General features: G+C 45.8%; 1 protein-coding gene across 3 annotated transcripts in view; it reads right to left on the bottom strand.

Annotated features, from left to right (window-relative positions):
- The window catches only part of znf827 (zinc finger protein 827), a 69,823-nt gene that overhangs the window by 4,823 nt on the left and 38,962 nt on the right, over positions 1-26,038 (bottom strand). For all 3 annotated transcript variants that reach the window (XM_019862346.1, XM_019862344.1, XM_019862345.1), the window contains 7 exons: positions 20,577-20,852; positions 11,182-11,433; positions 8,837-8,891; positions 8,632-8,732; positions 6,080-6,217; positions 4,039-4,216; positions 2,298-2,464 (listed from right to left, as the gene is read on the bottom strand). In XM_019862346.1, the coding sequence (XP_019717905.1) occupies positions 2,298-2,464; positions 4,039-4,216; positions 6,080-6,217; positions 8,632-8,732; positions 8,837-8,891; positions 11,182-11,433; positions 20,577-20,852 (1,167 nt within the window). The remainder of the gene's footprint in view (positions 1-2,297; positions 2,465-4,038; positions 4,217-6,079; positions 6,218-8,631; positions 8,733-8,836; positions 8,892-11,181; positions 11,434-20,576; positions 20,853-26,038) is intronic.

Raw genomic sequence — 26,038 nt, 5'->3', positions numbered from 1 at the left:
AATTGATCCACGTCTTTCATTCAGCGGGAAGTGGCAGTGAGGGGAATTCAAAGTGCAGGGACAGAGAGGGTCACGGCCAAAAATGGCGGAGGCGCGCCCCAACAAAGGGCTTTCACTCCAAAACGTCAACGATGGAGAAGTGGTGCCCCCCCACCCCCACTGAGTCGGGTGGTGTACACTCGGGTTGGGACTCCGCGGGGGGTTAAGCTCCTTGAACTGCAGACGCGCCGGCTGAGCTCGGCCACTCTGGTTTCGAACCACACAGTCGACTGACAGAGACTAAAAGGTGGCGTGTCACTCAAGAGTTGCACGATGCTGTGGGTGGTGTGCTAATTCCCACGATGGGGGACACTGGGGCTACGCAGGGGGAGGTGGGGGGGGGGGGGGCATGGGAGGCAAATTTTGCCGATTTAGAAACCAGACAGATGGGCAATGTCATTGATAGATTAAAAAGAAGAAGAAAAAAGTTAAAATCTGATTTTGATGTGTGATTTGATAACATTTGGATGTTTTAATACATTCATGAACAGGGTTTTCATGATCAATAGTGAACCAAATAAATAGATCCAAAACATTTGACTATTTTAATGCACTTGGTATTTTTAAAATCTACATTCTAATTAAATTCTTTCATATAAACATTTTTTTTCTTTATAATAGTTAAATTAACGAATGGCAAATGAATAAGAAGAAAAATGAACAACGAAAATTCCGCAATTATTTAGAGAAATTCATGCAATCCTTTTTTTTAACATACAGTAATTTAATGAACCGATTACTTCTATGAAATAAAAATAGTAAATGCATTTTAACGAACCAAGTTCTGAGGAAAAAAAAGCCAAATCAAGGCAACAACCAACAACCAATACTTAACCATTTAGCTATACCATCTTTTAGAATGAAGACAGACATTTTAATTCACAAATTTGGGGGGGGGGGGGGGGGGGGGGGGGACATGAATAGCTGGTTAACTTGACTGATCTAAGGTATGTTAAAACCTTCCATCGCCAGCGTAAAGCAGACGCGCGCATTGATTTCTCGCCTCACCCTTCGGGGCGAGAAGGGCCGGCGGCCTTGCCGGACAAACGAGGCCACCGTGGCCCGTGAAGACCCTCCTCATGTTGCCGATCCCACGCGCACGCACTCAATAAGCCCGCCGGCGCGCACGCACGTGCACGGGCTTGCGGTCACAGTGGGAAAAGTCAAAGAGCAGCAATAAAACATGTTTTGGGACAAAAACGCCTGCCATCCATCAGCAAAGGATCACACGAGGAGCTCCAAATGTCAAAACAATAAATAAATAAATCAAGAAACGCCTACTGGAGTTCGTATCAGAGGCAAAGGAAAGAATTTTGCTTCCGGTTTTTATTCGAACAAACTTGGTGAGAGCTCAAGTTTGAGTCTTACAACAAAGTGAGCAATCGAACTTTTGTTCTCAGAAAGCAAGTTTGCTCTCGCTTTCATTCAACCTTTCATTCACTACTTTCTTTCTTGAACAAAGTTCAACGTCAACCGTTTTAATCACCAAGTTTGCCATAAATTCATTTGGATAAACCCAGTTTGCATTTCCTTTTTGAAAAACCAAGTTTGCCTCCATTTTGTTTGGATAAACCAACTTCACTGTGACTCAAATATGAAGTACCGAAACTTGTTTTTAAAAACCCATGCTCCAAAAATTAAATCGGAATCCCCCCACCCCCAATACAGAGAATTCACATTAACAATTTCTTTCATCAACCAACTTTACTTTTATTTCTAAAAAAAAAAAAAAAAAAAAAAAACGACCCCTATGAGCATTGCAGACTAGACGAACAAATGAACAGTTTTATGCAACTTTTGTTTGTTTGTTTTTTAAACCACGTCTCCCACGGCTTTGTTTCAATAAACCAAGTTAACTTTGTCGTTTATGAAGCCTGTTTGCTGTCACTTTGGTTGAATGAACCGAGGCAACCTAACATTGTATTCCAAAACTAGGTTTGATCTCACTTGAAGCCTTTCATGCACCCTGTCACCCGATAACGTGAAAAGCCGTCCGCTGTAGTAACCGCTGTGCCTCAAACGGTTCACTTACTTTGTGAAGAGTGTTGGAAGTCACTTTGTTTTCATCAACATGTTCAATGTAACCTTAGAATTTTTTTAATGGACCAAGTTTACTGTGCTTAAAAAAAAAAAATAGTTGGTTCATGATGACAAAAATATTCTGCAACTTTGTTTTGATAATGCAAGTTTACAGCAAGTTTGTGTTCATAAAGCGAGCTTGTCGTAACTTAGAATGAACTGAAATGACCCAAGTTTACCTGCATGTCCACTGCTGATGTGGCTCTTCATGTCGCCCTCCTCCATGCACACAAAGTCGCAGACGCTGCAGCAGAGCGAGAACATCCACTGCTCCCTGTCCACATGGAGCGACATGTGGCCCACGAACTGGGCGTTGAGCTCCGTCTGGAAGCCGCAAACATGGCAGCTGCCGGAGAGAGCGCCAGAGAGAGAGAGACAGAGAGAGGGAGACGCAATGTGTCAAGCCACGCCGCCGCGCATTTGCTAAGTGGCACAGCTTGGCTTCTTTGGAGAGCTTGGAAGCAGATTAGCGCAATGATGGATTCCTTAAAACCCAGCAAAAAACGACAGGAAGTCATTTCACTGGAAAAGGAAAAAACTGAATCATGACACCTGGCTTGATGCTAAGCTAAGCTTCTGTCTCCTGGCGACAGAAATACGGAGCATCACGACGAGACTTTTCTAGTAGTAGACATAGCGAGGGCTTTTATTAGTTGGTCTACAGCCAGAACAAGAGGAAGATCTTTTCTTTTTAAGTTTGTTTGGCCAAATATTTTCATGACACGAATCAGGGGAAGGGAAAAAAAACAAAACAAAACAAACGTGGGTTTCCTCGCCACATCTTGCTCATGTTTGGTGTCAAAACAGATTTTGAAGTGGCAGAAAGTGCTACTTTTATTTTGCTGGCAATAATGATGACATTTTAATTGTTCCGCTTCAAATTATTTTGTTGCCCTACTTAACCCTTTCGTGCAACTTGTAACCTGATTACATGGTCAGCGAGCCGTCCACTGGAGTAACCGCCGTTCTGTGAAAGGGTTAATTGACTTCTTAATTGCTGCCACAACATAAACTGGACCTGGAGACATTTATGAAATAAACTGTAAAGGCAAAATATTTCACGTTCAAACGGATAAACGTCATCGTTGTTAAGCAAATGCTCATTACGTGAGAACTTTATGGCTGTTTTGTTTTTATTTATGTTCAACACGCCCCAACTTCACTGGAATTGGGTTTGTCCATTTTAATCAAATATACTTTGATTTCATTTGCATGTAATACATTTGTCGCCTTTTTAAATGTTTCTTGCCAGAAGTGGCGATTTCCTTTTTTTAATTATCGATCTATATCTTAGCATCTCTAAATAGCCGTATTAATTACTGGGTGTTCTATTTTCATCTTTTAGTTTCTGAAATCTTTAGTTTATTCAATACCATTTTTTTGGACGACTTTTGCCTAAAAAGAAACACTTAAACATTACGGATTAGAAACCCTAAAGTTGAACACCACTGAAGTTAGAAATTAAAGGAACAAAAACTGCAAAGCAAATCCCGTGAAGGCTCACGACACTTCAGCTATGGGCGAATCCAATTTCCTTTTTTTTTTTTGTGTGTGTTTTACATTTCACACTGAACCTCATACTTGATCTTTGAGGTTCCACAATCTAAAAATACTAAATCAAAATAGTTCTTGCTCTTTTTGAATGATGAAAGAAAGAGAGAGCAAGAGCAACCAAAACATCGCTCCGGTTCAAAGTGTGCCATGAGCAGTGGTTCTCAAACTTTACACCAAGTGCCACCTCCCAAAAATACTCAGCTCTCCCATGTACCACCAAAATACACAAGTGCAGTAAATGTTTTTTTTTTTTTTTTAAACCCTTTCAGGCACAGTGGTTACTACAGTGGACAGCTTATCATGTTGTCGGGTGACAGTGCGCATTCGGTTATATTCCTAAAGAGGACATTTAATCAGCGGCGTCACCTGTAGTAGTAGGCGCAATTCTTGCGCTCGGCGCCCTCCGGGGCGGCGGCGACGGCGCTGACGATCTGCTCGGCGTCCGTGTTGACCAGCTTGACGGAGTGGATGGTCAGGTGCTGATTGAGGTTGGCCCTGCACTTGGCGGCGTAGGGGCACAAGTGACACTTGTACTTCCTCTCCTCTGCCACAAAAAAACAAAAACACCCACACGCAAACAGTTGCGCACATTAGTCGCACTCTGGAGCCGATTGAGATCTAATGACTTAGCCCTGCCTCACCTTCACTAAACCCGCTGTCCATTTAATCCTGAGAGGATGGGGGGGGGGGGGAATGTTCATGAGCTACGTTGAAAACAGCACCAAGAACAGAATCAAACCTCCTTTTTTGCATGGCGGATCCCCTCAAACGCTGTCGGCGGGAAGAAATCATGCTCGTGTCGTTTTTTTTTTTGTTTGTTTTTTGGTGAAATATCTTGCTATCCGATTTATTTTTGTTGTTGTCGTTTTTTGGGGGGGGAAATATGTACCAGTACCAGCACACCTTGAAGCACGTAGGCACTTGATTGGCCCCGAGGACACAAAGCCAAGTAACCTTTATGTCACCGGGGAGACCAGAAAGACCACCATGGTGACATATGCCCCAGCTTCTGCTCTCTGTGGTGTGGCCAAGCTGTTCGCAAGCCAACAAGCTCAGATGGTGTGCGTGTGTGCGTGTGTACGAGCATGTCCAATTGTGTCGGGGGGCATTTTCTACACGGGTCTCAATTTGTGCGCTTCTTGATTAGGAGCGCAACGCAATGCTCACACCACTCCTCCCGAGGAGGAAGTCTTCGTTTCCCCTCCGTTTTAATCAGCTTTGGAGTGAAATCCCGCAAGCGGGACGGGAAGAAGCAACGGCGAAGAGGATGGATGGTGGATGTGGTCTGGGGACACGGGAAGTTAAGAATTCTTGCGTCCGCGTGCGTATGTGCATCATTTAGACGGTGTAATGAGACGGGGGGGGGGGGGGGGGGGGGGGGGGGGGACTTTTCCCGGTGAGACTAATCACGGTTGTAATCTCTTTAAAGGAAGGCTAATCTAGTCTAGTCAACCTCATTCACCAATGCTCGCACTGGTGACTGTGCGCGTGTGTACGGATTGACCGATAAACCGTGAGACAATTTCCAACATTTCCGTTTAAAATGGTAATGACTTTCAAGATGATTTTTTCGTGTTTCCGAGACTCAAATTGCTCTGAGGTTCCTTTTTGAGGCTGCCGGCTCAGTTTTGACAACAACATGAGCCATCGCATCCACGACGCTGCAAGATCATTGTGGTACCTGAACGACAGACGGACGGACGGCATCATGTCCACTGGGGCGCCAAAAGTACCGGTACTTCATTTTTGGTTGCACATGATTGAAATGTGGTCAGTTGACACATAACATTACTTTATTTTTGGGAACAGCGGACCAAAATGACAGCTCAATTGACCACGTTTTAATCATGAACAAACGATGTGCATGTTCAAATCAAGTCAATCAAAACAATTTTTTTTGTACAAGGAAAAAGAATGCATAAATAAATACATTTGGGCATTATTAAAATGTGGTAAAATGACATAATTTCCCAGATATTAGTTTAAACTCCGGTTTCTTCCCACGTTCCAAAAACATGCATGGCAGGCGGATTGAACACTCTGAAATTGTCCCTACGTGTGAGTGTGGATTGTTGTTCGTCTCCGTGTGCCCTGCGATTGGCTGGCGACCTGTTCAGAGTGTCCCCCGCCTACTGCCCGAAGACGGCTGGGATAGGCTCCAGCACACCCCCGCGACCCTTGTGAGGATAAGCGGGTCGGAAAAAGGATGCAACATATGCACATGTTCAAATAAAGTAAATCCAAAGGATTCGTTTTTCCCCCAGTCTGACATTTCGCCTTTTTTTTTTCGGGCTGTGGCCCTGTAGGGTGACCGCGATCCATGGGCATCATACTACCACTACTGCTAATAATAAAAATGGGAGGGGTGAGAGTTGAAATGTTGTCATTTTCCAGTGCCTTGTTTTACCTGTGTGTAGGGCCAGGTGGCGCGATAGCGTCTGTTGCCTGCCAAACACTTTGCCGCAGACGGGACACGTGAAGAGCTGCTCATTGAGCCGCCACCGGGCGATCCCGTTGCCCGGTTCGCCGTCGTCCTTTTCGGAGTCTGCGACACAAAGAAAAAGAAAGCCATCGTTGGTTGCATTGATGCCACCTATGTCACTGCAACGACAGGACACATTTAAAAGCCTCCCGTTATGTCGTCGAACAAGCATGACTGATTTGAGGAAAAAAGGTTGGGGTGAAACTTTTTGTTTTCTTCTTTCTATCTTAGCATTAACGTGTACACTGTATTTGGGGTTTTTTTTGGTTGGATAATTGCTTTTTCAGCAGTCGTTATCTTTTCTAATATTTTTTTTTTCCCATCTAATACGTGATTATATATATATTTTAAAATATTGCTCTATTTTTAGGGTTTAATATGTTATTGTGGTTTCTTTTTCCTTTTTTGGAAATAAAAAATGTGCTTTCTTTCCTTATATTTCACTTATCTAATACTTGTGCATTTTTTTCCACCAAATATGTATTAATATTTTTAAATATTGTTCTATTTGTAATCTGATAATATTTATGAAAAAAAAATTCATGGAAGATGTCTACATCTAATTGAGTGTTTCCGTTCTCATATTTCTTCCTTTTATAGCCTATATTTAAATTTATGTCTAATAAATATATTGACATTTTTGTATTTTTACAGCTATCTGTGTATTTTCCATCTTGTGCTTTTGTCAATGTTTTCTATTCTTATTTTAAAAGTTAGAACAAATATTTCTAAATTTGTAAGAAAAATAAAAATAAAAAGAAGAGGGGCACTACGTTTTGGCTGGTCTTATTTTCTTTCTCTTCCTCCTGATAGTAATTATAAAAATGTTTTAAATCAAATCATTTTGTATTCCTAAACCTGCAGCAGGTCACATTGACCCATGAACATTTTTTTTTGTGGAGTCTTGAGGTTAGCGGGGGGTTCGGAGTCGGATAGGGATACCCAAAGTGCAGGGGGGATAAAATGATATTTTCCCAGACGTTCTAATGTGACCGCCTCGCAGGTGAGAAGAGAGGCACGGTCCGCTCACATCAGCCGACGACAAGCCGGCCAAACAGCAAGTCGATGAAGCCAATTAGGTCGAGCTGCGGGGCTTGACGTGGCTAACGGTCTAATTAGTACCACTGAAGAGAAAGGGACACCGGCAGGACAGACACGGACGGGATTGTGGTCAACCCCCGCACGACTTAACGAGACAACATGAAAACCACACGCAGTCGGGGTTTGGTTTTTGTTTCCACTGCAGGGAGGGTTGCCACCTACAGTCAATAACGATCAACAATAAATCAATATATGTAGCGTTTAGGACTTAAATTAGATGACTTGATCCAACAGAGAATGACATCCCACATCAACAAAGTCATTTTAGTTTTGGCTTCAGTGTTTCTACTCTTTTCAGATTTGTTTAGTTTTCATCTCATATTCGGATAGATTTTCCTAAATTGCAGGATTTTCACATCATAATTGTCCAAATATATTTATTATATGACTCATATTTACTTAGATTTCTTTCTTTTCTGATTTGTTTGGGAACAAATCTTTTAGTTTTTTTTCTAATTGTGTATTTTCACTTATTTTTGTGCCGTTTAATTTTGAACATATTTTTAGCTTTGCTATAGTTTGGCATTTAGTCTCATATTTTTGCATTTTCCCCCAGATTCTCATGATTGAAAAAAATATTCCTTCTGTGTACATCTTGTCTGAGGCATTCCTCAAAGAAGCTAACCTCATGCAGAAAAAAAAAAAAAAAATTGCCCAGCACAGTAAAAAGATTCAATGACGGTTGATCAATTTAAGCGGATAAAAGTCCAAACCTTGAATATGAAATATTAAAAAAAAGCAAATGTATTTATTCTTTATATTTTTATATTTTGTCATGCTTTTTAATTTTTTCGTTCAGTCATGAAGTTTCATTGACCGTACTTGTATTTTCAGTCTAGCCTTTTGGCAACTGTCCAACTATGTGGCGACAGGAAAATACCCCACAATGCCGCATTCCCAATAAAAAGTATTCAAATGTTCAAGACAAGTGGAACGAGGAAGCGCGGTTCACACGCAGAGCAGATAACGACTTAAAAGAGGAGTTGAGTTAAAGGGAGCAGCAGAGGGTTCAAAAGCACAACGGGAACCGGCGGCGGCGCGCATGTGTGTGTGTGTGTGTGTGTGTGTGTGGGGGGGGGGGGTTGAATTAACTTCCAGGCCACTCTTTGACACCCAGGAGCCAATCAGCTTTCCATTAACTGGCAGTGGGACAGGTAAAGCTGGCACAGGCTAATTAACCTCCGGACCGCCGTCTGCCACAGCAAAGGGGACTGCAGGGCAGGCCCCGGGCAAGGGCCGCACAGAGCCCAAAGGCTCGTCGGAGATCTAAGCGAGGAGCTGGAGGTTGACGCAGTGTAGTTAATTGAGATGTGTGTGCAAATGTCTTTGTCTCCTCCTCTGTTTTACTACGAAAAGAGTGTGTGTGGGTGTGTTACCGTGGAAAGGCGCCCGGGTGGAGGAGGTGGCCTCTGCCGGGGAGGAGCTTTTGGAGCGCGAGTTGAAGGGTGATTGTCGAAAGCACTCGTCCAAGAACGGACTGGAAAAGACGCAGAGGAGACCATGGCCGCGTTTACAACATGTATTTTTTTTAAAATATGGACTTTTTTTTTTTTTTTTAACAATACTAAATCATCGACTCACCTGTTGATTCCCACCATGTTACCGTCCTTGTGGTTGTTGGCTTTGCTCACTTTTTCTGGAAAACAAAAATAAGACGAGCATACTTAATGATAGGAATCGCCGATTTAGGTATTTGTTGTGTTTCGAAATGAAATTAATGGAAATGCAATTAATCTGACCCCCCCCCCCCCCCAGAAAAAAAAAAAAAAAAAAACTCCAAAAAAAGCATTCTACAATATTGTATCCTATAAAAGTATTGAGTACATAATTAAAATAAAAAATAAATCAATCAATCAATCAAACAAAATGAATGGCCATTGTGCTGCTCCTGCCTGCCTTGGCCACCAGGGGCAATGTAAGATATCCAGAAGGACACACTGTCCATGGGCATCCATACAGGCTAACTGTAGACATCTCATCTAGGTTTATACATTGAAAACATGGGAACATTTGTTTTAGTTCGTAAAAACTTGATCACAAGCACTTTGGACCAGTTGCAGCTGTCGAATTGATTTGTATCCCCCCCCCCCCCCCTCTCAGAACTGTAAAGAAGCTGTGACAACCCTTCTCTTCTTGCCACGGTGCAATCCAACAACATCTCTGGCCTTACCTGATTGACATTTAGCAGCGGTTCAAACATGCTACGTCAAATCGGACAGAAAACATGCTGCCGACAGCCAAGAAAGAGAAGGAGAAGCCGCACGTGCGACTTTCAAGGAGACGAGGAGCATCTCCAAAGCGGCCAGCCCCACCCCCCCCCGGCGTTCTCGCCGACCTTGCCACCGACGCATTTCTGAGGTCTTACCGCTGCGGGTAATTCATATTGATTGCTCATTGTGTGACAGCCTTGCACCGAGACCCCCGCACCCCCGCACCCACCCACCTTCCACCATGTACCATTTCCCTTTGCATCCAGATCCTCCTTTGTGGCAGTTGCTGCAGTTTGCCAGGCCCCAGAGATGCCCCGGTCTGCCTGGGTGGCACCCCCCACCCCACCCCACCCGCATTTTGTCACACCACTCGCCAAGGACAGAGGTCTCTTTCCACGTTGCCATGGCGATGCGGCACGGGAGAAATGTAAAGGCGGGGGGGGGGGGGTGGAGTGTGCGCAGCCAAGTGTGCTTGAGCCGGCATGTCTGAAAACGAGTCAAGGGAGACAGAATGAGAGAAGGAGTGGATTGTGGTGGACATTTGTACAGGCCCGGTGGGAAGGTGGGGGCGTGTAAAGGTGGGTACGCACGCAAGGCTACATGCCTAAAGATAACCTAGTGTGTTCATTGTGTGTAAAATGTTCTGCCCTTCATGAAGAAGTACAAACAAGTGGCCCAACCGCTTCAATCTCAGTCACGTGGGCACTTGTGATGTTGTACAGTAGAAGTAGTTTTGCTCGACTCTAAAACCAGAGGATGGAAATGGAAAGTTTGATCGTGGTGGGAATCCATAGTGACTGATAAGCAACTTCATCAAGCATTGGCAATGTTTCTAAAATGAAATATGTCTTCCATTGAATATGTCCATTTTCTGATCCGCTTTATCCTCACAAGTGTCGCGGGGCGTGCTGGAGCCTATCCCAGCTGTCTTCGGGCAGTAGGCAGGGGACACCCTGAACCGGTTGCCAGCCAATCACAGGGCACACAGAGACGAACTACCTTCCACGCTCACACTCCCACCTAGGGACAATTTTGAGCATTCAATCAGCCTGCCATACATGTTTTTGGAATGTGGGAGGAAACTGGAGTACCCGGAGAAAACCCACACAGGCACGGGGAGAACATGCAAACTCCAACCAGGAAGGCCGGAGCTGGAATTGAACCTGGTACCTCGGCACTGTGCAGTCGACGCGCTGATATGTATGATTCCTTTTGTGGTGCGTTTTAGTTTGACAGTCCACTTCAACTCGTGTCATTAAACACCCTTAAAGCACGGACGCCTTCACAACAGAGGAATTTGCATCTACACATTGCGACGTTGGGCACGTTAATCGGTTTTCTTCGATGAGAATGTTTTGAATGAAAATCATGATGACATGTCGATTAATGGCTCAGCCTTATCCATAATGACAGAATGTGAAACTTGTACATCATAATTGTCCACAGCAGTGACCGACTCAATCAAGACTCGTCCAACGAAAGAAATGAATTTGGAATAAATGTCCAAAGTGGTGACGGATGCCCAACTTCATCAGGACTCACACCTACTTAAGCTTCAATGTCAGCCATGTGGTCACATGTGATATGTCGCGTCCTTGACTTTACAACGGCGAGGACAGAAATGGAAGGTTTTACAGCCCGCACGCGCGCGCACACGCACACCTGCCGTCCTTGCACTTGCTTGAGGCGGTTGGACGAACGTGTTTCGAAACACACCTGACAATTTGAAGAGGAGCTCGGAAGCCATTTTGACCGAGATGTCCTGGGAGAAGAGGTCCTTTTGGGGGCGCGCAAGAGGCTCCGGGGCCGGCTCTGTCTTCTCGCGCGCCCCTAAAGTGCCGAAAGCCAGCAGGTGGGGAGGCGGAGCAGGTGGGGGGACGGGCGACGAGACTTCGGCGGGGGCCGGGTCCACCTCCATGGGCTCCGCTTTTACCTTCACCTTCTGGAAGTGGCCGTCTTTGTTGTTCTCTGTGCGGGAAGAAGATTCGCTCGTCATGCTTGAAGCACAAAAAAAAACGGCAAGCTGAACTGTCAAAGTCTCTTGCTCCAAATATCCATTGCTTCCGAAACTTTGACTATCGATGCTAAAGTTAGCATGCTACGCTGACCTTTTCATAAGGCAAAGCGAAGTGGTTTTAAATACACGACGTGTAATTCTCTTCGTTTTGTGTAGTTTGAACGCAAACTTTCAGTGGGAGTAGCGCCACACAGATTGATGCCTCTGTTTTTGAGGAGCGCTTCAGCATTTGCCAAACCGCTGCTTAGCGAAGCGAGTCGACCGACGTTCACCGCCACCGTACGCCGTATTGTATCTCAAGTTTGCGATTGGACAAATGACGGCTCGTATCGCGAAGAAGACTCGGGAGTTGAATCACATGTATCTCGAGGCATCACTGTTATGTAATTGCGCACATAAATTCTGCCTTAATCAACATTTTCCTTTTATGCGCACGAGTCTTGATGTCAAAGTTGTACTACCCGGCGTGTCATCTCATACGCTGAGACTCACTTCAGTGGACAGTTATTCACAAGCTGTTTTTATTGCTCGATAACGTGTCATTTCACGCACAGGCACACAGAGTTCAGTCAGTCTTAGAGCAAAAACTGTCGTGACTGATGCTCAACTTCAACAAGACTCATGAAGGAAATCACCTTTGAATGTACATTGGAGTGATCGATGCACAAATTTGATGTCAAGACTTCGACTGCATTCAAATAAATATCACTGTAGCGACCGGCGTTCCGTGTCATCAAGAATTTGTACACACACAGAAGGAAACAGCGTTTGAAGCGACGTCCACTGTGAGTGAATGAGGACTGCGCAGCAAAGGAAACCGCTTTTGAATAGCTGCCCACTCATGATGTTGGACCTATAGTTAAGTCACATCTGCATCACGAATACGCCGCCGCCTAAGCTCAGAGAGCAAGGAGAGTCGGTCGGTGGGGGCATTCCGAACAGACGCCACGTCTCGCTTAACTATTTTGAGCGCGCCTGCTTCATGTCACCTTTTCAACTGGACTCGCCCATTGAGTCAACGGCGTTTGTGCTCAGTCAAGCCAACCATCGACGTCGTGGCTATCATACGCATTTTGGCGGACCCCGACACCACAGACCTCGCTTTACCCCCCCCATCATATGGTGGCGTGACCTCGCAGCTCGCAGTGCCCTCGAGCCCAGATAAACACACAGCTACGTGTATAAAAGCTATTTGGACTGCTCCTTGGATTTGCAGGTTGGATGTATTTCTGCCGATATGAATGACAGAGAGAGAAGCTCAAATGTAGACATTTATTCACAAGAATATGTATGATGAATCACATCCTCGGGAGTAATAACGTGCGAATGTGGTTACGACCATTTGGTTCGAGGCCAAAAAGCTTGCGCACATTTCACAGCAATTAAAATTTGATGGCTTAAATTGCATTTGGTGGCGAACAGATTGCAACCGTTGGATGTGTTAATGAATGCACACGCGGTGCTTTGTAATAATTATGCCTGCTATTGCTGGTTTGAGGTAGCAATATAGCAAGTCTTGACATTTTTACTTTGAGTATCGTGTACAAAAATGAGTCTGCTTTGTCAACAGAACATTGAGATGTTTCTCAAAGAGAGAAGCAACTGTTAAGGGGAGTAAAATACTTTTTGGACCAACTCCTATGAAAAGTACAAAATGTCAGTTGACATCGAGACATTGCTTTTTTGTACTACACCCCCACCCCCCTTTTTTTTAGTTAACCCTTTCATGCACCAATAATAATAAGCTGGAACCTGATAGGCTGTCCAATGTAGTAACCGCTGTCCCTGAAAGGGCTAAAATCAAAATCTCCATATATTCCAATTTAATTTAAAAAAAAATAAAATTGTGTGTGTTTATATATATAATTCTGGGAAAATGAAATGAGCCGTGATCTGCAGCGAATCAATGTATCCTTGGGTCAAAACAAAGCTGTAAACCAAATCATCAAAAACAAATGAATAAAAATTGTAAAAAATGCCGGTAGAAAACAAACAAAGGCACAAGAAACCCTTGGTGGAGTTCATAAAAGTCCAGGTGTCAGTTTGATTGGAGGGCAGGACAAAGAGAGAGGATACAGACAACCATCAAGCCCCTCTAATCCCTTAATCGGGCGGTCGTGTCGGTCTCGGAGATGTAGTGGCGGTGGGGGGACGGTGCTTGGCAGGTTTTAAGGGGGTATAAGGGGGTCAACCAGGGGACGCTTGAGCATCCGTCACTGGATCGCTACCCTCAATAACTCGGGAGGAAAAAACAAAAACAAAAAAGAAACCATGTGCTAAATGTCACGACGATGAACTTGAACTCCCACACCCCGCCGACACAAACATGCTTACCGGCGTTACCCGGAGATGGCACGCCGCGGGTGGGAGGTATCTGATGGAGAACACCCGGATCCCCTCTCTCAAGTCCACTTGTCACTGCATAAAAGAGGAAAAATATGGCCCGACTCCCACGCCGATGATACTTTTTCTTTGACCTCATGTTCTGTTGCCATAAAAAGAAGTCCGCTTACGCCCTCACCCTGCTTCAGACTACAACGGAACCACCCAAACCCAAAAGTGGTACAATTTGGAAAAATAAGCCTCCAAAGTCAAATAAAACCATCAGCATCCAAGCGGAAAAAGTAAGGTGTAAAAATTTAGGGCTGAAAGGAGTATTTTTTTGAAATATCTTGGAACGTTTGAGGGGGGCTTGTTTTTGTTTCAGGAACAACAAGTATCGAGAACTAAAATTTCCTGCAATTGCAAATGAAAGTTTCTGTTTGCTTTTTTAGTGCTTTCGCTTTTACTTTTTTTCCGGAGACGCAGGAACTGTTGGAAACATTTCGCTTTGGGGGGGGTTGGAAAAATGTTCATGATTTTTGGGAGGTCCATGCACAAGGTTACTTGAAGGTCCCGGAATTGTGCGTAGAAGCAATTTTTTGCTTTGTGAGAGACTTGTTGTCGCTTTTATAACACGCACAGCTGTTAAAGAGCCGTAGAACTTCACTTTTCCGTTTCTTTTGTTCTAGCATATATTTTTAGCAAGTGTGCTGTAAAATATTGCAAGTCCTTCGAGTATTTCACAACTGCTGAAGCTTTTAAAAAGTAGGAAGAGTGCTCCCGTTGGGTCCCACTAAACATCCCTCGCATAAAAAATGAGCTCAATTAATGCGACACGATTTCTGGCTTTTTTTTTTGGCGTCCTTGATTGTGAAGCCACTTGATGCTTTTTTTTTTTCAGTGGTTGAACCTGTAAATGAGTCAACGCGTTTTCTGGAGTGAAGGTGGCTTGTTGTTGATTAAATATCAAATATAGTAATTCCGCCAGTGAACTCTTGAGCTGTGCTTGAGCTACATACTGTAAATACAGTACGTTCAACGTGTGAAGAGGCGAGGAAGATTCCGTTTCCTGCACTATTCCTTTTTGATTTGAAAACAGATTGAAGAAAATTGTCTGTCGCATAATTCCAATTGTTTCTGCACGGAACGGGTCTATTATGTAGCCCAACTGTTTGCCGGAGTTGCACTAGGTGCAAATTGTATGTTAAGTTTTGGTTGAGGGCAGCGTCGGCTGTGCTTTCAAGTAGAAAACAAACGAAAAGTTTGTGGAATTGTAGGTGGTAACGCAACTTAAAAAAGTGAGCCTGACTGGCTCCATGCAACGTATTGCACATATATTAGGAATAAATGACAACAGCCAGCCGTTATTTCGTGTCGAACTAAGTGAGAAAGTGCCGGAGGTTGTTGTGTTTTAAAGCGATAAACTCTTGACTTCCCATGTCAACAACGATTCAGTCGAGCGCGGCGCACACGCACACTGACGGGTAAATAAAGGCACGGCGCGTTAATAACCCCCAAAAAACGCATTGGCCCACTTTGACGCGGCGGCATGCAAACCTGGCCGCAGCGCCGGCGTAGGAGTAGACGGAAGGCCCTCCCCTACATGGTACATCCGAGTCTACCCCCGTCCTTGTTCTGTTATTCCGCATCCCTCCTGCCCCCCCACGCACATCTCCTTCCTCCAGTCTCTCCAACCTGCTCGTCAGACAGGGGGTGAAGAGTTCACGCCGCTTCAAAGGGCTGCAGTGTGGAGACGGCGTGTCATGTGGGAGCCTGCAGACTTCACACACATCTGCTGCAGCTACCATTGAGCCCCAGCTAAACCAGCTCGCAAACGGTCATAAACATAAGTCACCAAATAAGGTTGACGCAACAACAAAGGGTGGGGGGGTGGAGGGGGCGGGGGAGACAACTGTGAGGCAGTGGCGGTGATAAACAAGGAGACAGAAAGAACTACGCTCAGGTTGAGAAGCTGGGAGGGGTCAGTGAGCGGCCACACACCGAAGGGGGCACGGTGAGGACAGCCGCCCAAAACCAAGCGCAGGGTTTACATGACGCCAGATTACGCCACCGGTGTCAATTGACATGGCCGGGTGATTGCATTGTGTTGCGTGGTGTGTTGTGCGCGAGTGCGTGTGTACGTGTGGTATGTTTGTATCCAGTGTGGGTGCTACTTTTTCGGAGGGGTGTAATGAAGGATGAATCAGAAAACTGGTTGGGATTAAAAAGATGTGAGTGCATCGGCTCAAACCAAATCGTTCTCCTTTAAAAAAAAATCCACAAATACCACACTCGGGCAGCTTTGATTTGCGAGGCTTCCTGGCGGTAACGTGAGCCGGGTGGAAGATGAGACGTCAAAGATGTACAACGAACGTGGTATTTGAATTTGGCTTTGCAAAGCACACAAATTACTTTAGACTTCTCCAACAAGTGTCAAGCGAGTAAAATTGAGAGTAAAACTCCCTTTACTTGGTGTTTGTCCAGTTCGCACCAGAGACTCCTCTAAGTTGGGCTGCACATGTGAGGAAGTAAATGTAAATATAACTGTTAACTTTTATAAAATGCGATCAATAAATCTCCAAAGTTTTAACTTTGACAGAATATCTCAAGCCATGTTACATTACTTTGACACCATCTGGTGGCATCTTGGTGCGGTGCCATGCATCGATGATAAACTCGTGGGGGAGGGGCTTAGTTAGGCCAGAGCCTTGTCTAATCTTGCGTCGCCTTTTGGCAATTACAAACCTTTTCGTGTGATCGTTAGTTACGTGAGGATTTTCGCACGGGGCTCACTCGCTATGCCGGAGCTTCACTGTCCTTGCGTCGGTGCCTATTGAATCATCCCTTTGATAGCCAACGGGAGTCAATAACTCTTGTTTGAGGTGAATGTGCAGGCAAGTCATTTGTAGTCTGCAAGCTCCTCAGTGGTCAGACTGGCTTTTGATTCCAACGAGTGCCAGCGAGCACAACGTGTGATTTCACACCTATGGCAGCAACACCGAGCTGGCAAGTGGGCGTCACGGCTGTTACCCGCATTGATGCCACTCTGTCAGGGCGCCACCGTACATCGGTCCCCCCCGCCTTACCCCACAAACACCAGAGCCCATCTGCTGGCGCGCTTTTAGCCGGTGGCGCCGGGACTATTTAGCCCAGCGTAATTAGCCCCCAGACACTGGCAGCCTGTTTTTTTTTCTTTTTTATTATTAGTTTTTTTAAACAGATGTGGGTGGTTGCATGACCGTCCAATGTGTGATAAGAATGCGAGGAGCGATAGAGTGGAGGGTTGGGAGATGTGAGTTTGGGGGCTGGGGAGGGGAGGGGAGGGGAGGGGGGTGACCTAGTTAAAAACGGGATGATGCAATTCACGTTACCACACAATGTGCAGTAATGATGACAACACGGGTTGTGTTCATATCATATATCCCTCACTGTATCACAGTTCATCTTTTGTGATGATTTTTAAGCAATCATCAACACCGAGCACTCCTAGAAAAAGCATAATTAAGAGCAGGAAGACGGGGCAGAGAAGGTCCGCTACTAAGCGGTAGCAATAGAACATATGCCAGTTTGTACGTATTGCCGCCCTCGCAGTTGTTACTAATTTCACTGTGTGTGGCATTTTGCAATTTCTAATATGTTGGAGTGAAGATTTTTTTTTTTTGTCGATTAATCGATCATTCAAATCCAACCCTTTATTGAAAAGGGCTACATTGATTTCCTGCACACAACTACGGTATGACACATTGGGACGCTCTGGCAAAGACTTAAACCCGCTCTGACTCCCCTCCCCACCCCTCAATGTGATTTGCGTATTATGCATCCTTATTGCATTATGGCTGCTCTCCCGCTGACCCCTCTGCAGTGGACATAGAGAGGAGGTGATTGTGCGGACGCCCTTGAACCTCATGACTGTAATCACATGTGACTGTGAACGCGCTGACCTTTCCCTGGCCCCCTTCTCCTCATCCTTACATCTCCTCCTCTCCCCACCCCAGGGTCACTCCAGGGTCCAGACTCTTGTCAAGGCTGTCACTCTCCACAATCCTCTCCATCCACCCTCCCGTTGCCCTGGCAACCACCGGCACTGCGCTCTGAGGACAGAGAGCGAGCGAGCGAGCATCAGATGAACGTTTCGCCATCTTTTGTCTCACTTGGGTCAACCGAGCAGCGGCACAGGAAAATAGTGTAAAATGACATGAAAGATCCTGTCTGTACACAGGAGGTGGAAGCTGTACAAGTACAGGATAGATGTATTTTCTCCACAAATAGCTAAGATACTTGAATGGCAAAAATACCACATCGGCGCACCGCATTATAAGACGCAATCTACAATGCATCCACTAGATGGAGCTACGCTCAAGGAAACGCCAACAGAACGATCAGATGTCAGTAAAACTTATTTAATAAAGCAGCGAGACAGTTCACTTAACCAACAGCACGTTATAACATTGACTCGTTAACGTTGAACTCTCTTGCCGCTGCTCTATTTCCGTGTTCAACTGCGTAACCGATCGCCTTAAGTTTGAACTCTGCGTTGTCAGCATGTCTCGAGCAAGGAGTCATTTTGGGGTCAAAGTATTACCGTAATGACCATAAACAAGGCGCATTGGATTTTAAGGTGCGCTGTGAGCTTTATAAGAAAATGGAAGGCTTTTTTTTAGGTGCGCCTTTTAGTGCGGAAAATACGGCACTTTAGTTCGACAAAATTTGATGGTTTAATTGCACCTGGTTGGTGTTTAAATATACAAAATGTAATTGTGTTCTCTGTATCGGTTTGACAGTCAACTTTTCAACTTGGAGGCTCTGCAACCACCTTGTCAACGATTTTGTCGTCTGAACGAGAGAAGCTCCATGAACTCCTCTGGGCAGCTTTGCTCCGCTCAACACAAAGCCGGAATAGAGTAAGGAGCTCAGAACAATCAAGAGAGATTCTCCCATTCCTTTGTCAACCCCAAGGGAGACCACTCTTTGCCGACCAATGAACCGACAGTGACATTTCTTCGTCCACCCCATTCCTACGATGCACCCTACAATGAAGTCAAAGGAAACTCCTGATCCGCAGCAGTGGAATAGGAAGACTGTTGTGTGCTTGCAACAGCTTATTACTGAGTTTATCATGAGCATGCCAACCAGAATGTTTGTTTTTTTATTTAGACGTTTTTCCAAATATCAACTCAACACTGAACTTAGCCTCGTTGGCACACAGTTGACATTTTTAAATTGCCTGAGAGTCACTCTGCAGCAATGGACAAACAACACACTCCAAGTCGACCTGGCATTCACAGCTCATTTTGGACTCAAACAAGCAGCGGCAGAGCGATTTAGCAATGACGCACCAATGTCCAGAGGCAAAATCATTTTGCGCCATTACCACGTAACCGGGGGGGTCTCGGTTGCGTTAGAACAAGGGTCTCATTTTCTAATTGGTGGCCTCAGAATTTATTTATTTATTTTTTAGGTTGGCGGCAAAACAGTACAAACAATCTTTAATATACCTCATAGGCTGGATTTATACTGCAGGGTCCAATTATTATAATTCCAATTTTTTTGCTCTCAAGTGACATATGCTTCATGGCAGTGTGAAGGGAAAAAAACAAACAAACAAAAAAAAGATTAAGCATACCACAAAAGAAAGCCACCCATATTGTACCCCCTTTCAAAGTGTTTCAGTCTGGCGGAGTACAGCTAAGAATGCAACTTGTTGTTTGGCCAAACCCGCAGAACACCGTAGCAAAAAATATCAATATCAGTGCGTGACCTGGAAGCGTCTCGAAGAATTCCTCAGTAAATGCAATCGTTTAAGAGATACCACCACCAGGGAGGTCATGTTGTTGTTGTGAGCCATTTCACACAAAAACTACTGGCTGTAGCTTGGCGTGTGGGTCAAGGAGGACTTTAATCGTTTAACATTGCTAAGCACGGCATTTTATTTATTTTTTATTACACTTGAAGGTATGTGAGCTACAGACTGCACTTCTAGCAGTCTACAGTAATAATAAATAAAGGCTGTTCCGCGGTCTATGACAGAGTTGCAATCCAATGATGGCAAAGGAACCAAAATTTGTTTCCAAGTCGGAACTTGCGGGAGTTTATGACCAACCTTCAATCATGTATTATTTCTATGGAAAAACAAATATTGTCTTGTAAAACATAAATACCAATATTGGCGAGTGGTTAGCGCGTCGACCTCACAGTGCAGAGGTCGTGGATTGGATCCCAGCTCCTGCCTCCCTGTGTGAAGTTTGCATGTTCTCCCCGGGCCTGCGTGGGTTTTCTCCGGATACTCCGGATTCCAACCACATTCTAAAAACATGCATGGCAGGCTGATTGCACACTCGAAATTGTCCCTACGTGTCAGTGTGAGCGTGGATGGTTATACGTCTGTGTGCCCTGCGATTGGCTGGCGACCGGTTCATGGTGTTGTCCCCCGCCTACAGCCGAAGACAGCTGGGATAGGCTCCAGCACCCCCCATGACCCTTGTGAGGATAAGCGGATCGGAAAATGGATGGATGGATGGATAAATACAAATATAAAAACACAATAGATTGAGTCAGTCGGGTTGGCCGTTTACCACGTAGTCCGGTTTGAGCATCGGCTCCATGCTGCTTGCGAGTGTATTCATTTTGTATTTGACTGTTCGGTCAGCCTGTTTTACAGGTTTCAAACGATCAGGATCATTGTCATCAATACATTCCCACTACCAGACGATGGGATGCCACAGTGGTACCTTGCCCTGACATGTACAGATGCCCAAGTGTGCATTTACTCTACCTGAAAGCTTGATCAGCAACTCTGAGGCCACTTTCATGTTGATGTCTTGGCTCAGTAAGCTGTTGGCAGCCGGTGGGCTCCCTTGGGTGGGTTTGAGGGACCCCGGGCGGTCGGAAGCTGCTGCCGCGGAGCCCGTTATCCCGTCCTGGCAGAATGTCCCGGGGAAGCTTGGTGGGATTTGACACTGGGAGGCCGGTCTTGGACTCAAGGCTTCCTCTGTTTTGGGTTCTTCCTTCACGTGGAAGGGCGACTTCAATGCCTCCCTCTGGTTGGCTGCTGTGGAGAATAAAAAGATGGTGGAATTGTGTTTGTAAATTGGCAATGTGAACCGCATACACGTGAAAAAAAATAAGCAAGCAGCATTAAGCATACATTGGCGGCTTCACTGCATGGGGAACACCAGCAGTCCACACCTCACCTCATTTATTTCGCTGACTTTACTCTCAACTTTTGTCCTCCTACACGTCTGTGATCCCCCTCCCATAGTGCGACTCTCGTGCAACTTGCGTACACGGCGATATAAATCACGGCTTCGTCATCCTTATCTGGCAATCGCCAAAGGACGCAGCCTTCTGGAGCTTCTGGAGAGAGCTGTCACACCAACGCCGCCACCGCCGCTTCGCAGATGTCTTCAAGAGAAACTGGGCCACATCTAATCCGCCTTAGATGAATAATTAATAATTAGCTACGGAGCCACCTCCAATAAAAGTCCGCTTTGTATCTCATGTCTCATCTCATTACACAGTGTGCCAAAACAAGACTTTCGAAACACAACTAGCTTCAAATTTTCGTAAAAAAGTACACCGTGTTATGGCTGACTGTTTGTCATGGCACAGCCTTAAACCAGACAGTCTTTATCTCACAGAAGCGCTGTTCGAGCGCCATTGCTCAGAATCAGAAGCCTGTCTGTCCACTTGCCACTGTCCACAGCAGAAATCTACCCCCTTTTTTTCCCACACGTACACACCCTGGACCATCTCACCTAACATCTCTACCAGCCAAAGGCCCGCCAACCCTTTCATCCCGCCTCATCCATCTGCGCCGACTCAGGGCCCCTCTGATTAATGAGTGTCATGCCGTCAGGGTAGAGGGCTCAGCAAAAACGGGACAGGTGCCGTGTGGTGAGCAATGCCACAGTGCCACACCATGGCAAGCCGGGGTGCAGGGGGTACATGTAATTCAAGAGGGAGAAAAGCCAGCGAGGGGCGCGGGGGAGGGGGGGGTGTTGGTGGCAGGGCAACCTTCAAGTTCACGGGCAGTGGTGCGGGGGTCGCAGCCTGTACCAGCTGGAAATGTCACGTCGTCGGATGTCGGCGGGCAGGCTAAGTATAACCTGGTCAGCACCTGGAAGGACGTCCTCTAATTAGAAGCATGTCAGGCCATGTTGGATCTGACGGGGACAGGACATTTATTCCCCCATTTTACAAAACACGTAAATTTTTTTTTTTTTACATGAGCAGATACAAGCACTCATATAAAAACAGAAGACAAAGCTGCAAGCAGAAACGAACAAGCCCTCACCCGCATTCCATTTTTCATGGCCATTCTCCTGTACAGTATAGACAGGTCAGGTCCCCGCAGAAGATAAACAATCCTGCCGAAGAATGTGAGTACTGTTATATGTAATTTAATGTCAAAAAGTGTTGCTGCACTGTTTGTGTTCAAACATCAGTTGCATATATGTGGGCGGCATGGTGGTCGACTGTTTAACCCGTCCGTTTCACAGTGCACAGGTTCGAATCCAGCCCTTTGCTCCTCCCTTTGTCGTCATGGTAACGAGAACATTTCTCCCACCCGGCCAATCAATCAAACTTGTCGAGCGCTTTTCACACATGACCATGGAACTCGAAAATGCTTGACATTGTTAAAAATCAACCGACCTGCGGCCACCCCTACCACCCACAAGGACCCAAGCACACAAATGCGCATGGACAATATATAAAGGTAAAAGAGGAGTAGATGACGAAAAGAACGAGGACACATGAAACGTTTCAGTAAAGTGCTGCTTCTACAAGTAGTAGACTATTGGCTCGTTGCGAGTCGTCATGGTAACAAAAGCTGAACTGGTCGTTGGCCCCACGGTATCAGGGGCGGGGTGATGACACAGGACCGCCCCCTCAAAACGGGCTCATTTCAAACAGTGTGACAAGTGGACATTCAGAGTACTGTAATTCTTTATCCCACGTGTGTTTTGATGTAAGAATGCCATTTTATTAGGATCGATGGGAGTCATTCGCAACTGCGAAAGGAATATGCATCATGTGAGAATTTGTAAAGATACGCAGGCGCCCAGAGTGTAACAACTTTTGCGGTCTTAAAATCAGCCTGAGCCTGCATTTCCTAATAGCATACCGACGCTTCTCCCGAGCTTTTAACACTCTCCTTAACAAAAAGAACAAGCGTTCCGCACAAGTAACGATTCAATCCCGACAAGGCCGAGCTCACGCTGCAGCCTTTTTTTTGTCTGTCAGAATCTCACATACACAACACGGGAGACAAGTGTCCAGTTTTTCTCGCATGTCATCGTGTGAATCGAGCCGAGAAGCAGACGGAGGGTGTCTTTCTGGGTGACTGGCCATCTCGAGCTCCCGAGTCTGCTCCCTTTCTGCCGCCGCCGCGACGCTATCAGTCTGTCTGCGTGGTATCACAGCCTTCTGACACCTGCCACCGACGCTACATACATTGGTGTTCTTTTTGCCCGCGCCTCCGCCGCCTCCCGCTTTTCTCGCCTCGTGCCTCATCCGTCTCGCTGCCAGGCGCTTGTCCGCCGCGCCTCACCTCTCGCTCCGCGGCCAGGCCCGCCGTCAAATAACTTCATTAGCTTTCCACCTCTGTCACGCCGACCTGCTCTCCCTCTGACAATTGGCTGCTGTTTTATACCGGAGGTAGAAGGAGGGGGGAAAAAAAAAAAAGCACAGGGCTGCGTCGGGCAGGTTTGAGAACCCAACAGGAGCCGAGAGCATGCAAGACGCCGGACAGTGATACTGATGGCTGCAGAGGAGATGTATGGACAAGAGAGGTCACGCTCAAAAGGGCCTTCCCGTGTGTGCGCGCTCTCATGCGGAGCAGGAAACGGGAAGGCTATTCAGATCCACGACGTATGATATAGACAGCGACAAAGGCGACAAGGACTCCAAATATATCAAGTACAATGTCACCAAGGACAGACTGTTTTCATTATATCAGCGGTACGCCCACTTCATCGCACTGGTCCACTCTATTATGAATATTGGTCCGTGCGTTTTGACCTTTTTGTCTGCTCACGTGCGATGCTTTTAGGTCACCGAGCAGACTCCGGCGTTCCCCTGATAAATCGCGGTTCACCTACTGAATATCGCAGATTAAACATAGATAGGGGACTAACATCATAAAACAGGATTAAAAAAAAAAAAAGTGTCAAGAATAGAATGCTTTTCGAAAGTGGAATTAGTGTATGCCCTGTAGTATTTGCGTGTTTGATTGACGGGGTGTGGTCTTGTGAATGACGTCCGCTGATGGAGTTTGGTTGGCTTAGTCTGCGTCTGGGCTCGAGTTGGCGGCAACGTGGCGGACATTCGCCACCTTGAACGAACCCTGACGTGAACGCGCATTTTTCTACCTTCGCCAGTCGTGAGAAGTGTTCGCCCCCCAGTGGGGTAGGGGCCGAAGTGGCAAACACTGAGTAGCCCTCGCTTTGTCGCAACGCCCTTGCTCTACCATTAGTCACAATGGTAACGAGATGTGACCGCTCCCCGTTAACCGAGTGATATTAACCAGAGTGGGACAAGTGGATATTAAATGTACTCTCATCCTTCAATTTAATCTTAGCCAAAGAATGTTGGGTCATTTATTCAGACACTTTTTGAAATTGTGTCCAAAAAAAATTGAATAATTTGCCTCCTTGTAGGTTTCGAGCTGTTCTTCATGTGGATGATTAGCTTAGGAGGTTAATTAACTGCGTCGCTAATAGCAATTTGGTGCAAATTGATGACATAGAAATCCGAAGCACGGAAGCAGACACTGCTACCGTTCCGTCACATGTCCCGTGCAGTGTTAGATTTCTGCCCGTGGTGCTTATTGCAGTGTCAGGAAAGCATTATATGCACAGTATTCTCCTGTGGGGCAACAACAATCAGAGCTACAACACCTCCCACCATGCCCCTGCATGCCAATTATTCACACCCAGCCAAGGTCGAGCTCGCTGTGCCTATGCCAATGGAGCGGGAGCACGGGGGGAAAGGAGGGTGATATCTGGATGATGCCCACATGATTAACTCTGGTCCACTGGGAACGGGGAAGCGAGGGGGCAGCGTGGCTTTCATCGCAAAAATCAAAATGTGCATCACGCTGGATGGCTGACGGCCGTGTCAGCATGCCATCGTACAAAATCAAAATCTATCGCCACCACGCTCAAAAGAAAGTGCCCACTAAACATGCTGTTTTTTTTTTTTAATCTGAAAATGGTGTCAGTAGTAGGATTCGTGGCCCGCCCAGTTGGAAGGACCCCTGCGCCATGTGATGATGATTAAAATGTGTAATTATGTTTTGATCCCAATTTGGTGTCAGAAGTGGAATCCGGGGAGTGCCTTGTTGGAAGGATTCTTGAGACAAGTGACCTGTGTGTAATGGACCCCAGCGATAAGAACAACAAGTTGTCCATCTTTATCCCAACATGGTGTCAGAAGTGGGATCTGTTGCCTGTCCTGTTCAGGGGACCCTGGAGACAATGGCAATCATGTACAAACTGTGCGTAGGAACCAATTTGAGCACAAAAACGTGCGTTCGTATGTTTGACCCGCAAATGTTATTTATCAATAACTTCGAACTTGAATCGGTGCATACTCTGCAACAAATTTAGAATAGCGTCAGACCACGCCTACACACAAATAATGAAGAATTTGCTTTTAGGACACCTTTTACGCAAAATGAACAACATATTTATATAAACACTAATAATAATTTTTACAGTAGTAACTTAAACTGAGAATTTGCTAATGAGATGACTAATATACTAAATAAATGAAGGACCCTTCCCCTCACTTTCGCCACTCAATGCGTGTGCTATATTTATTCCTGACTAAAATTCCTCCGCATTTATTAGTTGATGAGGGTCAAAGTGTGTTAGACGTGAGAGATGACTGGAACGGAACGCGGTGTCAGAAGCAGGATCCGTAGCATGTCCAGTTAAAAGGAAAGGTCCCAATATTCTTCTGATGTCAGGGTTCAGGAGGAGTTCACTGGCTTGTCATGTGGAGGGAAGTGGATGCAAGTCCCTGCTTTGCCTTCTCTCGCTCTCTCTGGCCTGCCTTGCTCAGATGTCACTTCATCTGTCTGGTCTTTATATCTTACACCCTCCGCCTCCCTTGCTTGGCCTTGGGGGACCGAGGCAGGGAACCGGGGGTGTAAAAAGTAGAAGGAATGAGCTACCCATGAAGACACTCAATCTGGCTTGGCAGGGAGGAATGGAGTTCGGAAATCCCGAG

Source organism: Hippocampus comes, unplaced genomic scaffold (genome assembly GCF_001891065.2).
Source record: "Hippocampus comes isolate QL1 unplaced genomic scaffold, H_comes_QL1_v1.1 scaffold7, whole genome shotgun sequence".
Lineage (NCBI taxonomy): Eukaryota > Metazoa > Chordata > Actinopteri > Syngnathiformes > Syngnathidae > Hippocampus > Hippocampus comes.
The sequence above is the reverse complement of the archived record's forward strand: the minus strand, read 5'-3'. Positions and strand labels throughout refer to the sequence as shown.